Below are 12,375 nucleotides of genomic sequence, written 5' to 3'. Positions count from 1 at the left end.
CAGCAATTCACTGAGCTGGAGAACTGCAGGAAAATATAGACGCTGAATAAAGTAGCTGTGAAACACTGGGACAGGGTCTCAAGGGGTTCTGCAGACTTTGGGCTTGCCTGTTTTGTTTTGGAAGGGATCTGATATACTGACTGCGGGGGAGCCCTGACAATTTTACTACTAGGTTCACTGAAGAAGAGATAGTTATCCTTATATAAAAAGACAGTTTACTATCCAGATGGTCTGCAGAACAAAAGCATTGTTAATTACTGAGAGATTAACTTGATCCTGGTAGTTTGCCCTCTGACAAAATGAGATTCTATATCAGCTGAGAGGGACTGGGAGAGAACTCTCCCTTTTTAATATCCAGCCTTATACAGCTCATCAGCTTTACCGATTAGAAGTCTGACAGCTCTTTATGTCTCCTAGTATATTACACTGGATGCTTCACAGCCACAGACACTGACAGATATGCTTTAGTTTTTATAATGCTTAGGAAATGGGTGGTTAAACTCTGTGCTGGTGTTCCTCCAACACCACATGAAGTTCCAGACCCTCTGAAGCATCGCTGCAGTGCAACAGATGATCATTGCACAATAACAGCCTTGCTCTCCCAGAGCTCAGTGGTTCGCATAGTATAAGCATGATTTATGTAGCAGCACAGCTGATAACCATCAGCTCTTGGAAAAACTAGCAATGCAGTTCAGATATGATATGATGTCACACACATGGCTGTCTGAAACCCCACACATGTTTTAGCGACATGACAAATGCTCTGGATATAAGCAAACCTGAAGAAATCTTTATTCTGCAGGGGAATCATAGAATCACTCAGGTTGGAAGGATCAACCCAATCATCCAGTTCCAACCCCCCTGCAATGGGCAGGGATGCCACCCACTAGATCAGGTTGCCTAGGGCCTCATCTAACCTGGTCTTGGAACAAAAATCATGGTACAGCTTCCTCATTTTTTCTTTTCCCCATGTCTTTATACTTACCTATATGAGCTGCTTGTAATTCAGAATCCCCATGCAGAATTTATATTGCTGTGTGTAAGCCCTTGAAATGGCCCTGTGCCACAATGTCCAATACCAAAAAAGTTGGCTGAAAATTTATTTTCAATGTCATTCAGTAGAAGTGTACGATCAAAGACAGATGTATGATGACAGCCTGACCACAGATTTCTCATGTGCATGGCCTTACTCGAATTTCTTTTAGTTGACATTTTAATAGCTATATATTTTTTTCTGCTCTTCTAACAAGGTGTTATAGTGCTCTGAACTGAATTTTCAGGTGGGGTAAATATTGTATGGTCTGCAGAGGCACACAGAGAACTGATTAATAATGCCCTTTGGCTTTTTCTGTTCTTCATTGTCCAACTTGACAATTAAACAATTTAAAGAGCCTGAAGAAATGCTTGGTATAGAATCATATACCTTCCCAGAATGTAAATTTTAAATCTCAATAATTGAGAGACGTATTTCTGCTCTGGGCAGTGTTCTGTGCCTAAGTTCAAAGAAATTTGAGGGGGAGCTTTATATTTTGTTTGTTCATTTTAATTCTGAAAAAAACAGCAAAGGATTCAAATATCAAGGCAACATTTCAAAATGTTATTGGAGAAGGAGATGAAGGAATGCTCCCATCCTGTCCTTTCCCATCCTGTCCCTCCTCCACAGTATGACTGAGCCATTGCTGCTGTTGCAGCCAGAGCCCTCGGTGCCTTTTAAAGCTTGCCATGTCCTATTGTCTGTGCCAGCAGGGTGCTCTCTGCCTTTAGAGCTGCTTCCTCTGTGCTGACTCCTGAGCAGCATTCACGGGTTTCTCCCAGTCTATGTATAATAACCGTCGCTGTCGACCCTGATTTAAGTGCAGACTAAGTGAACTGGAAGTCTCCAGATTCAGTCATTGAATTGGTTCCTATAGGTAAAGTTCCTTAAAATGTGAAAAATGCTGTGGCATAGAAGAAGCTGTAAAGAATCACAGAATCACAGAACAGCTTGGGTTGGAAGCGACCTTAAAGATCATCCAGTTCCAACTCCCCTGCTGTTGGCAGGGATGCCACCCACTAGATCAGGTTTCCCAGAGCCTCATCCAACCTGGTCTTTAACAATTCCAGGGATCAGGCATTCTCAGCTTCTCTGGGCAGTCTGTGCCAGTACCTCACCACCCTATGAGTAAAAAGTTTCCTCATAACATCTAATCTAAATCTCCCCTCTTTTAGTTTAAAACCATTCCCCCTTGTCCTGTCACTATCTGCCCAAGCAAAAAGTTGTTCTCCTTTTTTATAAGCCCCTTTTAAGTACTCAAAGGTCACTATAAAGTCTCCCCAGAGCCTTCTCTTCTCCAGGCTGAACATCCCCAGTTCTCTCAGCCTTTCATCATAGAAGTGCTCCAGCCCTCTGATTATCTTCATGGCCCGTTGTCTTTTAAAGTCATGCTATAGACTGGAACTGCAACCTGTGACTCTTTAATCCACTGAGATGTTTCCTTCTTTAAACCTGTTTTTATCTTTAAACATTGTCAGCGATTTAGTTACAACAAGTTATGTAACAGTTCATCTCTCCCCTTGCAACATTTTCTAGTGCCTTCCACTCTGGTGAATTGGTGAATTGATTCATGAGTATTAATTACTGCAGTGCATATAAATTCTTGACAGATTGTTACTAGAGTAACAAGCTTTCTAAGGATTTAACAATATTCAACAGAATACCAAAAAGAGTTTTTCCCCAGTTTAAAAAGAAGAGGTGATACAAAAATGGTTTCAGCAATAGGACACTTAGCAAAGTAAATTACTGGTATATATTTGTGATATCTGTATACACTCAAATGGACAGGTAGTCAGACATTATAGCCCTCAGCTGTTTACTATCCTGCCTTTGTTAATAATAAAGTACAGATTTTGTCCCTGATTAATTACTCCCTGGTCTTCTGGAGAATTGTATGCTTCCTCGACTGGGAAGGACTGTGTGTTTCCCTGGAAATGCCTGTCTGGTCTGTGATGCTCGAGGAAAATAATAGCCATTTCTTGCTTAATTCTTTCTTAAGTATTTGCAGGTTCTCCAGGGTGCCTTCTGTTCAAGAGTGCTTCTTGAAGGAATGGACTGATACCTGCTTGTTCTTGATCCAGAAATTTATTAGTATTTCAAATCGTGAAAATAGTGAATAAAGTTACACTAGTGCAGACAGTTCAATGTCTATACACAGCAAATTAAGCTAAGTAAAAATGACCTATCTGGAATATGTTTGGTTCCCATTTTACAAAGCCAAGATTCACGTAAGAACTGAGCTACTGTAATAGTTTTGTTGTTGTTGTTGTTGTTGTTGTTTTTTAAAAAAAAAATCATCTAGAGGCCTAAGACATGAATTTAGGATCCATTATACGAGTTCATGTCATCACATTTAATAAAATGCGAATCTCTGTCTTAACATGTTTGTGGAGTATGCGTATGGCAGAAGATACTGGGATAATGCAACAGGGAGTTGAAGGGAGAAAAAGATAAAAATGAAATTATTTTTATTAGCAAAATGAGAAGCATTCATAGCTCAATCATGTCTGGATGTAGTCAAGTAAAAAAGGTAAATTTTAATATGTCTAAAAGAAGACAGTGCAATGTCTTAGTAAATATTTATGCAGATCTTAGTGCTGTTTACTTAAAAAATGTTATTTTAAGACTTATTTAGTTCATTAGAATTCTTCTGAGGGAATGAAATAATTATTATAATTTCATAAATATATGTAGCATGAAAATCACCATGTTTTGCTTAATTTTGTTTCGCTCATTCAATATGTTGTGGTTTGTGTACAGATAGAGGTTTTACCAAAAGACTGATGTCCTGTGGTATAAATTAGAGTTTTGTAAGATGAGGGGACTTTAAGTTGGTAATGTTATCATTGACTGTTTTGTATTTGTAAACTGCAGGTGAATCTGTCTGGAAAGTCTTCTTCTTCACTCCAAACTTCAATCCTGAAGACTCTAATGGTTGCTATGATTCTCATGTTTGCTTTTGCCATGGAGGATTCATCACACGCCATGATCCCCCACTGCTCTTCGATCTCTCCAGAGACCCTGAAGAGAAAGTGCCACTGACTCCAAAAACAGAGAGCCGGTTCTATGAAATCCTCAGGGTCATACAGCTAGCAGTAGCTAACCACACCAGATCACTGCAAGCTGTCCCTGACCAGCTCTCTTGGGACAATCTTCTCTGGAAGCCATGGCTTCAGCCATGTTGCTCGTCTCTCTTTCAGTCTTGCTACTGTGACTATGAGTCAGAAGACAGCCTACTGGAGGTGCATTCTGGATAAACAAGCTGCAGTTCCCTTTCAGAAACTGGAAAAAGGAGAATGTCTAGGTAGTTCACTCGAACCACTGCACAAAGCCTTTAGAAGTCTTTGTTATGTAGGATGAATTGTCTTTAATACAGTGTTGCGATAGAATTTCAATCAAGAAAATGTGCCAAGAGAAGGAGAGCAAGACATCTTTTCTGACTTAATAATAGAAGAAATGGTATGGAGCATATGCTGTTGCCCTTATCTACAAATGTATGCATTTTCTAGATTAGATTATTTTCTAGATCTTCAGCTTCAGCTTTTTTTTTTTTTTTACACACTGAGGAATTCCCCTGTTATTTCTGTCAATTATAACCACTAAGTGCACACTTTTCTGTCCTTTTCAGTAAGTACTATTCACCCCTATTAAGATATTTCACCAAAAATACAAATAGAGATATAATGCTGGAGAGGTCCATCATCTGTGACTATAATTTGTGACTATAACTGACAGATAGGTAAAGAACATATTCGTAGCAGCATCTCTATCAACAAGCATCAGAGATATGAAATAATAAACAGTGCCAAAAATCTAACACTGCATGTGCCATAAAAATATAGAGAGCTATATAGTAGAAGACCTTGGTCCACATTAAAATGGTGCTCCCTAGCTAGCATCCTATTGCATGGCATCAACCTTTGTTTGGAAGAGAAACCACCTCAGGTGCACCAGGTGTGTCCTTGAGCGTGTACTATAACTCTTCAGAAATACACGCAGGCCAAATTCATACCCAAGAAAGAAAGAAGGAAACTAAGAAGGAAAGAAGGAAATAAAAGAAAAAAGAGAAAGAAAAAAAGAAAAAAAAAAGAAAGAAATCACAAATTATTTAATTCCTGATCTAGACAAACCTTTATATTCATAACCCAGTTGCTAAAATGAAAGATTTGGTCCATACCTAATATCTGAGTTTCAAATTCATACTATAATATAAAGGCACAATTTACATACCATACCTGTTCTTCCACTGATGAGTGTAGTGTGCATCACAGATAAATAACATTTGATCTTGCTTTAAATATTTTTGCTGTTGTTTAAGCTCTCTGAATAGGATCTACCATTTTCTGAGAATAAACTTGGGCTTGAACATTTAAATTTTCTCAAAGCCAAATATAACAGCCTCTTGAGTTCTTAGCAAGGCCTTGGGAAATCTACAATACTTCAGGGCTAATTACTGTATCCATTTTTACCTGTATCTTATTCGGTCACATTTTCTATCCACTCTATAGCCAGGCAAACAGTTTTATTTGGCAGAATGTACCAGAGGAGAACATACCAGCAAAATACTAAATTTGGTGCCTAGTAATAGAAAGTGACTTGCTCCTTATTAGAGAACACTAGTTAATTCCAACATTTTTATTTATTACAATCTGTTTGGTGGTATTATCAAAGCATTAATGCAAAAGGGATCTCAGCTGATAATAATGCAGCAGCTTCAGTCAGCTGACATTAAGGTTGTGACCCAGTTGTTGGGAGCTGTTGAAGCCTGTCCTATAAAAATATATTGTGGTATAAGGTATATTTCTCCCTCTGTAAAATCTATCCTTTTTCTATCCTTTTTTTTTTTTTTTTTTTTTTATTTTTTTGTTGCAGTTTCCTGTCTTGGGAAATGTATTCTTTCCTTGAAGTCCTATTTCTAATGTTTCACCTTCTGTTTATGATTGTATATGCTCTGTGAGCTCTCTGTAGGTAGCAAAATCCTATGTGTGCTGATGAAGTTAGTCAGTTTAGGTATTTTGCCAGTAGCCTCTCAGGACTGTTTATATTGTATCTGGAAAGCTGTCAGATGGCCATTCGTGCAGCATAATTGCCTCCCCGCTTTATTTAATCATTGAATATACAACATAAATTTAGGAAGAAAGATCCCTGCAGTTTAAATGCAAGTACTTCTCTGCAGTGTTCACAGTAGGATCCACACATCCCAAACTCCTTGTCCCTACCATGTGGCCCAAGAGTCTCTTGGTGCTGACCCCTCCGTGCCTGCCCTGCAGCTGGTGGGCAGCCCAACCTTTAGACAGGGTGCACAGAGAGCAGCAGGGTGTACTATGCTCTCTCCGGGTGCCACAGCTCTCCTGTGGCTTATGCAGCCTTTGCAAGCAAATATTCCTGCTGAATCATATGGACAGAAATATGTTATGTATTAGCTATGCAGCAGTAACTCATACAAGCTGTTGTTGGATCCATTTTGTTCCCACTGTTGCTTGGCTGTGACCTTAACAAGGACCTCAATTTATATCGTTAAGGCCATCAACACTTACTTCTTTTCATCGGGAAGATGCTATGTTACTATTATACCTTTACTTTCTGCAGGTGTGAGAATTGTTTGTTCTCTTAACACAGCAGCTGATCTCTGCTGCCTGACTGAGGTATGAAAAATGATATTTTTTCTTCTGCTCTGTTTTCTTCTTGACTGAATAGAGTCTTTCTTTTATATCCTCATTGGATTTTGGTGCCATCTCTCCAATACTCTTTCTTAAAACCTCCACACCCCTCAAAAACTTTTCTAATTATTTCTTTGCCTTTAAATCCTCCAATTTGTATGCCATGTTGATCACAATGGCTGTTTTGCCCTAATCAATCTGAAAGTAAAAAGTTGTCAAAAGTGGTCTTTTGTAAAAATGTGATTTTTAGAACTCCTTGATGCTGCTAACCTTCTACTTATTTAATGCCTAACAAGAATTAACTGTGAATTATAAAATCTAAGAAATTAAAGCACATCCAAAGAACTCTGAATAATAAAGGTATTTCTTGTTTGTGCCACAAGCTTCATATTTACCAGAATCTAATTTAATACAGCATTTAATATTTTGACATAAGCAATAAAATCTGAACTCCATTTTTACAATTGTTCCTTCAAGAAAGATTCTGTTAAGAATAGGACAGTATTTTTCATTTTCTATAGCAATGCTATTTCATTTAATGTGTAAAATAAACCTTCCCTGTATTGCAAATTTTCAAGTACTGTACCTTCTGTTCTGGAGATAGCATGTCAGATCATAGTAATTAAAATAGTCTTGTTTATCTGCAAAATAAAATGAGAAACACAGCATACCATTTTTATAATGACATTGCCTGTTCTAATAAGGAGGTTTTGTTTTTCACAACATCACTGATGGGATACTCATGAATCACAATTTATTAACAGGGAAGGTTCAAGGAGAATGTGCTTCTCTTGTACTTTAAGACTGGTTTTCAATCTACCATTTAACTAGGACTGATATTTTAACGTGGTGCCTGATGGTAGAGTACATCAGTTTAAAGTGGGAGTTCAGCTTCAGAGGAAAGTGTATTCCTCTAGAGAATTATTTAACATTATCACATCCTAGTTTATCACAGAGTCCCTCTATGGCACAGAGCAAGTCATTTAACTCTGTTTCTCAAGTTCTTATCTGTGCTTAAAGAAAGATAACAGTATTTCTCTAACTGTTGGGAATACTGAAAGAACAAAAAGTGCTAAAAATGTTGAGCTGGTAAAGGTGCACTTTCTAGTCAGTAAGTAACCCTCTCTACAAAATGTGCAGTTTAAGAGATAGAAAACTAGTCTGTATAAAAATAATACTTAACTTCAGGTTTGCAAGTAGGCTGTGTGCCCGCTGTTTGACACATGTGGGGTCAGCGCCTGGAACAGAGAGAGGAGATGGCTAAAAAATATATGCATTGTGGATTCTGGGAAAGATAATATTTCTAATCTTTCTAATTATGTTTATTCTCAGTCTTTCTTCTTTTAGCAGACATAGGAGACCATATGGAATTATTTTAATATTTCTCCCTTGTTGACGGGATGTCACAGGTTCTTGGCTCTTAAAAATGGAGATGTCCTGACTTGCCTCAAATTATTGTGTCAAGAAAAAAAAAAAAAAAAAGAAAGAAAAAGAAATAAGAGCTTTTGGAGAGAGGTGTCAGCTTGTCAGCTCACTGAAATCCAACTGAAAGTTTGCAGAGATCTTAGTGAATATGGTCCATATCCTTCACAGCTCAGTGAGAATCATCACTTGCCAGCAAGAACTTATCTCACATTGTAGTAATGTGAGATCTGGGTGTTCAGATGTGTGGACAATGTAGAAAATTTCACTTGAGATGTCATCTAATATAGAGGAAAAAATGGAGAAAGAAAGAAAAGGATGGTAAGCATAGCTGCAAGAATGCAATGTTCTAATGTCATTTATACTAACATATCTTACCCAACTATTTTATCAAATGAGAGAGCATGATTGCTAAGGCATCTAATACATTGGTTACGCTTTGTTCAGCTGTTTCCATTTGGTGACATATATTATTTCTTTTTCTTTTTTTTTAAAAAACTTACCTTAGGACATGATAATTGTGTATGTAAAACAGACATTTGCATCTTCGTCATTTCTCTGTCCTCTGGCATTACCTGGACACCATTTAAATATATTATCAGGATCTCACTTTCAAGAAGAGTCCTTCGTGGATGAGCGCACTGCAAACAGAGAGGCCAGCTGTGTGGCAGGAGGAAAGGCTGGCATAGCAAAACTCTTCCCTGGGAACAACCAGGGAGCAAATGGCACACATAGAGTTATCTCCAGACTGAAGACAGAGTCCTACTAATTGCCAGTGGGTTTGGGTCTATCAGGGACTGCAGGTGACCAAGAGAAACATAGACACCTCTATGGCTGGCTGGACTCTTCCTGTACTCTGCAGTGGTGTCCTACAGTGCCAGCCTGTCAAGTGAAAACTTGCTTGGGGCTCACAGGGATGCATAACCCCATGCTCCTGAGCAAACACATGCGGCAAACTATTATTGCATCATCATTCAGGAGGTGACATCTTAATCTGGAGCTCTGGTTTTGAGGGAGCAATAATCATGTGTTTTGGTCCTTGGAAGACCAGAAGACCTGTGCCAAACTCCCAGGACTCAAAAGCCTTACAGGCTGCTAAAACTGCAGATGACTTGAGGAGTGTTGAAAACATTGTAAGAGGTCATAGGGCTTTTCCAAAACATTCTGGTGTTCTCAGTAGCTTTTATTCATATTGAAAGCAACAAGAATTTCATCTACACAACAGACAAGAGTTGCTACAAATTGGTATTAAGACTATCCACAGTAGTTTTAATCTCCTAGATCGCCACTCAGAGCACTGAGTTTGCACCAACAAAAGCTTCAGTGACGGAAGCTTTTTTATGCACATGCAAGGAACTGAATTCTAGCCTCTCACTGAAGCTTGCACTACAATAACTGGCTTGATCATCCGATGGTTAAATCTCTAAATGTACCTTATCAAACAGTACAGACCTTGAATGATCTGGATTATGGGCCTTGCAAAGCTTGTACTGCATCCTCTGAATACTTAAAAAATAATAATAACAAAAAAAAAAAAAAAAACAAATAAATATTAATCATGCTAGATTCCCTGGGTAGACAGTCTTATCTATAAAAGAATAGTGCCACAGGGAAATCCCTTGAAAAGGAAAACTGTATTTGAAGAGAACAGGTTCAGCATATGTTATGAAAAACGAACAAACAAAAAACACAAACACTTTCCTACAATATTTATTCTACATTTTTTAAATAATAAAGCATTTCAATATGGATGAGATTTTATTGTATCTGATTTATGTGGAAAAAAATAGGAAGTAGTTGAAATTATAAGGCAGAGCTCTTAATTTTCACACTTATTTAAAGAGAATTTCATATGAATTTACCTTGCGTAGCAATATTTATTTTAAAAGATTAGAGACAATGCATCTCAAAAACCCTATGGACTCGGGTTGGACTACAAGAATATAACTTTGGTTTGATTTGGTAGCCATTGCTCTCAAATGAAACCAAGCTGTCAAAGGAAACAGAACAAAACAAAACAAAAACATTTAAAAATGGAATTACTGGAAATTTGTACTATGTAATAATTTTTTTTTTCTTTTTTTTTTTTTTTTTAGTCATATCATTTGTGTAATGCCAAATACAAAATAATTAGGCTTAGAAAAATATTCTGATTGGTTTTCAATTGTCAATCTTTAAACAACATATGTAATGCATTGGGAAGCAGCTGATTAATGTCACTCATTCCGAGAACTGTTTAAGCTCTAGGGAGATTATTAGAATAGGAATTTTACATCCTAACACATCCGTGTCTCATACATATGAAAAACACAAACATCCAGTGACATCTCATCACTCACCAGGCTTTTGAAAAACATATTATTCTGCAAAAGGATCAGATTGGTGCCCCTCCTTTCTCTCTATGATATTTACTGAAAATAAGGGGAGGTCCTCTTAGATACCAAGATTTATGCCACTGAATTACAACCATCTTTGATTATCTTTCAACAAAATTCAGTTGTAAGAGGCCATCCCTAGCAGCTAGATGGCATTCTGCCCTTTCTGGAAATTAATGACAATGACAGAAGTGTTTTGCTAGAGCTCAGGCAGCAGCATTAATTTGCACTACATGAAAGCTGCAGTTGTGCCCACCAGTTTTTAAGCACTCAGTACCAGACTATGAAGAGGGATGCCATCTTCACATGTTAAACCTGGGCTCAGTTTCAGATATCTCCTGTGTTTCTCTGTTTTGCTATCCAGACCCGTTCTGGGGAATGCAGTTTTGCTTTTAAAATCTTGCTTGGCAAAATTACCTAAAACATGAGTGCAAACCCTTTCGTGGCATGAAAGGAGGTTGTTACACAGTTTGAGGTGATTGTCTGTTACAATCCAGATTCTGGGCTAAAGGTGTGAAGGCCAGAATGTAAATCTAAATGGTTGAACACCTTGATCTTACAGTGTAATGACCTCCTTTCATGCAAAGAGGGGGTTTACAACCATGACACCATCTCAGGTAAAGCTGTAGAAAGACAGCAATGCCATAAGAGACTCCCGAGGAACTGTGCCTAATGCCACAGTTTCTTTTATGTGTTGAAAGCAATTAAAAATGGAGCAGAATTTTTGCTGTTCATTGAAATCTTGCTACCATTAAATCTCTGCTGATTAGTGCGGAGATGACCAGCTCTCTACAATAAACTGTGGCTTAAATGGGCCTTGTCCTTTAATCCAATTAATTCTTAGGCTGCTAAACTTTTAGATTTCCTCAAAAGAGCCTTTGTAGTTAAATTAGCTTGGCAAAGCTGAAGGAATACATACTCAGTACAGAGGTAGAAAAAGGGGATGCAGAGTATATTAATAAACTGCTGCCTTGGGCATGCTTTGACACAAGTTAAGGAGCCCAGCCACAGGTTCTTTCCATAGTGTCCAGCCTTGAAGTAATAGGAAAGAAAGTACAGAGTCCATGGACAAAAAATGGACATGAACCACCTGATCATGTGCCTTTTAAAAATAAAAAATAAAAATAAAAATAATAAAAAAAAAGATGACTGTGGTGTTCATGAGAAACTGCATTTCCAAGCCAGTTTAGAGGAGGCAAATGAGTTAGCAGGAGGTTGAGGGATGAACTCAAGATTTGTGAAAGATACAGTCTGGGAATGAAAAAATCACTCTTCATCTTCCTGATGAAACCATGCCACTGGGTAGCAAACAATTGTAAATCGAGGGAATCAGGAAGGGGGTAATACTCCCTAGCGGTAAGGGCACTCACCTGGGTTGTGATGACAGCTTTGCAACAAAACTTCAAGACCGATTAAGTATTTTTAATCACATGAAGTATACATATCCCCTCTAGAGCAGAGATAGACATACCTTAGGGCTACAAAGTCACTTTCTGTCTCTGTTGCTCACTCCATGAGCAGGTGAATCTATGAGCCTCTGCAACACAGTGACAAAGCTTGTACAAGAAGGGCACAAGTTTATTGTGGTTCTCCTTGCCCACCCTCTTCTTATACCCAGCCAGCTGCTTCAGGATGCTTTGTTTTAACTGCACGTCCTATATAGAAAAGTGTCAAGGAGGGAGGGTTCAAAAGAATTACCTGTCTTGATCTCACTTTGAAAGAAAAACGTGTTTGTGCAGGAAGAACCTCATTCTTGCATTGTCAAGAATGCTCTGAAAATAGGATCAGAGTCCTCAGACGTTGAAGGGAGAATGTATTTCCTGCATTCAGGAGGATTTAGAAGTTAGTATAGGTAGAATTGTAGTTCTTAGGCTCAGATTTATCT

At 38.1% G+C, this 12,375-nt stretch overlaps 1 protein-coding gene across 3 annotated transcripts in view; it reads left to right on the top strand.

The window, feature by feature from the left end:
* STS (steroid sulfatase) overlaps positions 1-7,363 on the top strand; it is a 111,819-nt gene extending 104,456 nt beyond the window's left edge. For 2 of the 3 annotated variants that reach the window (XM_035308701.1, XM_035348425.1), the window contains one exon: positions 3,908-7,363. In XM_035308701.1, coding sequence (XP_035164592.1) covers positions 3,908-4,290 — 383 coding nt within the window. In that variant the 3' untranslated portion in view covers positions 4,291-7,363. Of the gene's footprint in view, positions 1-3,424; positions 3,564-3,907 lie in introns of all 3 variants that reach the window. The other variant, XR_004745899.1, reaches the window with a different exon arrangement.
* The last annotated feature ends 5,012 nt before the right edge of the window (positions 7,364-12,375 follow it).

Source organism: Oxyura jamaicensis, chromosome 1 (assembly GCF_011077185.1).
Source record: "Oxyura jamaicensis isolate SHBP4307 breed ruddy duck chromosome 1, BPBGC_Ojam_1.0, whole genome shotgun sequence".
Classification (NCBI taxonomy): Eukaryota; Metazoa; Chordata; class Aves; order Anseriformes; family Anatidae; genus Oxyura; species Oxyura jamaicensis.
The sequence above is the reverse complement of the archived record's forward strand: the minus strand, read 5'-3'. Positions and strand labels throughout refer to the sequence as shown.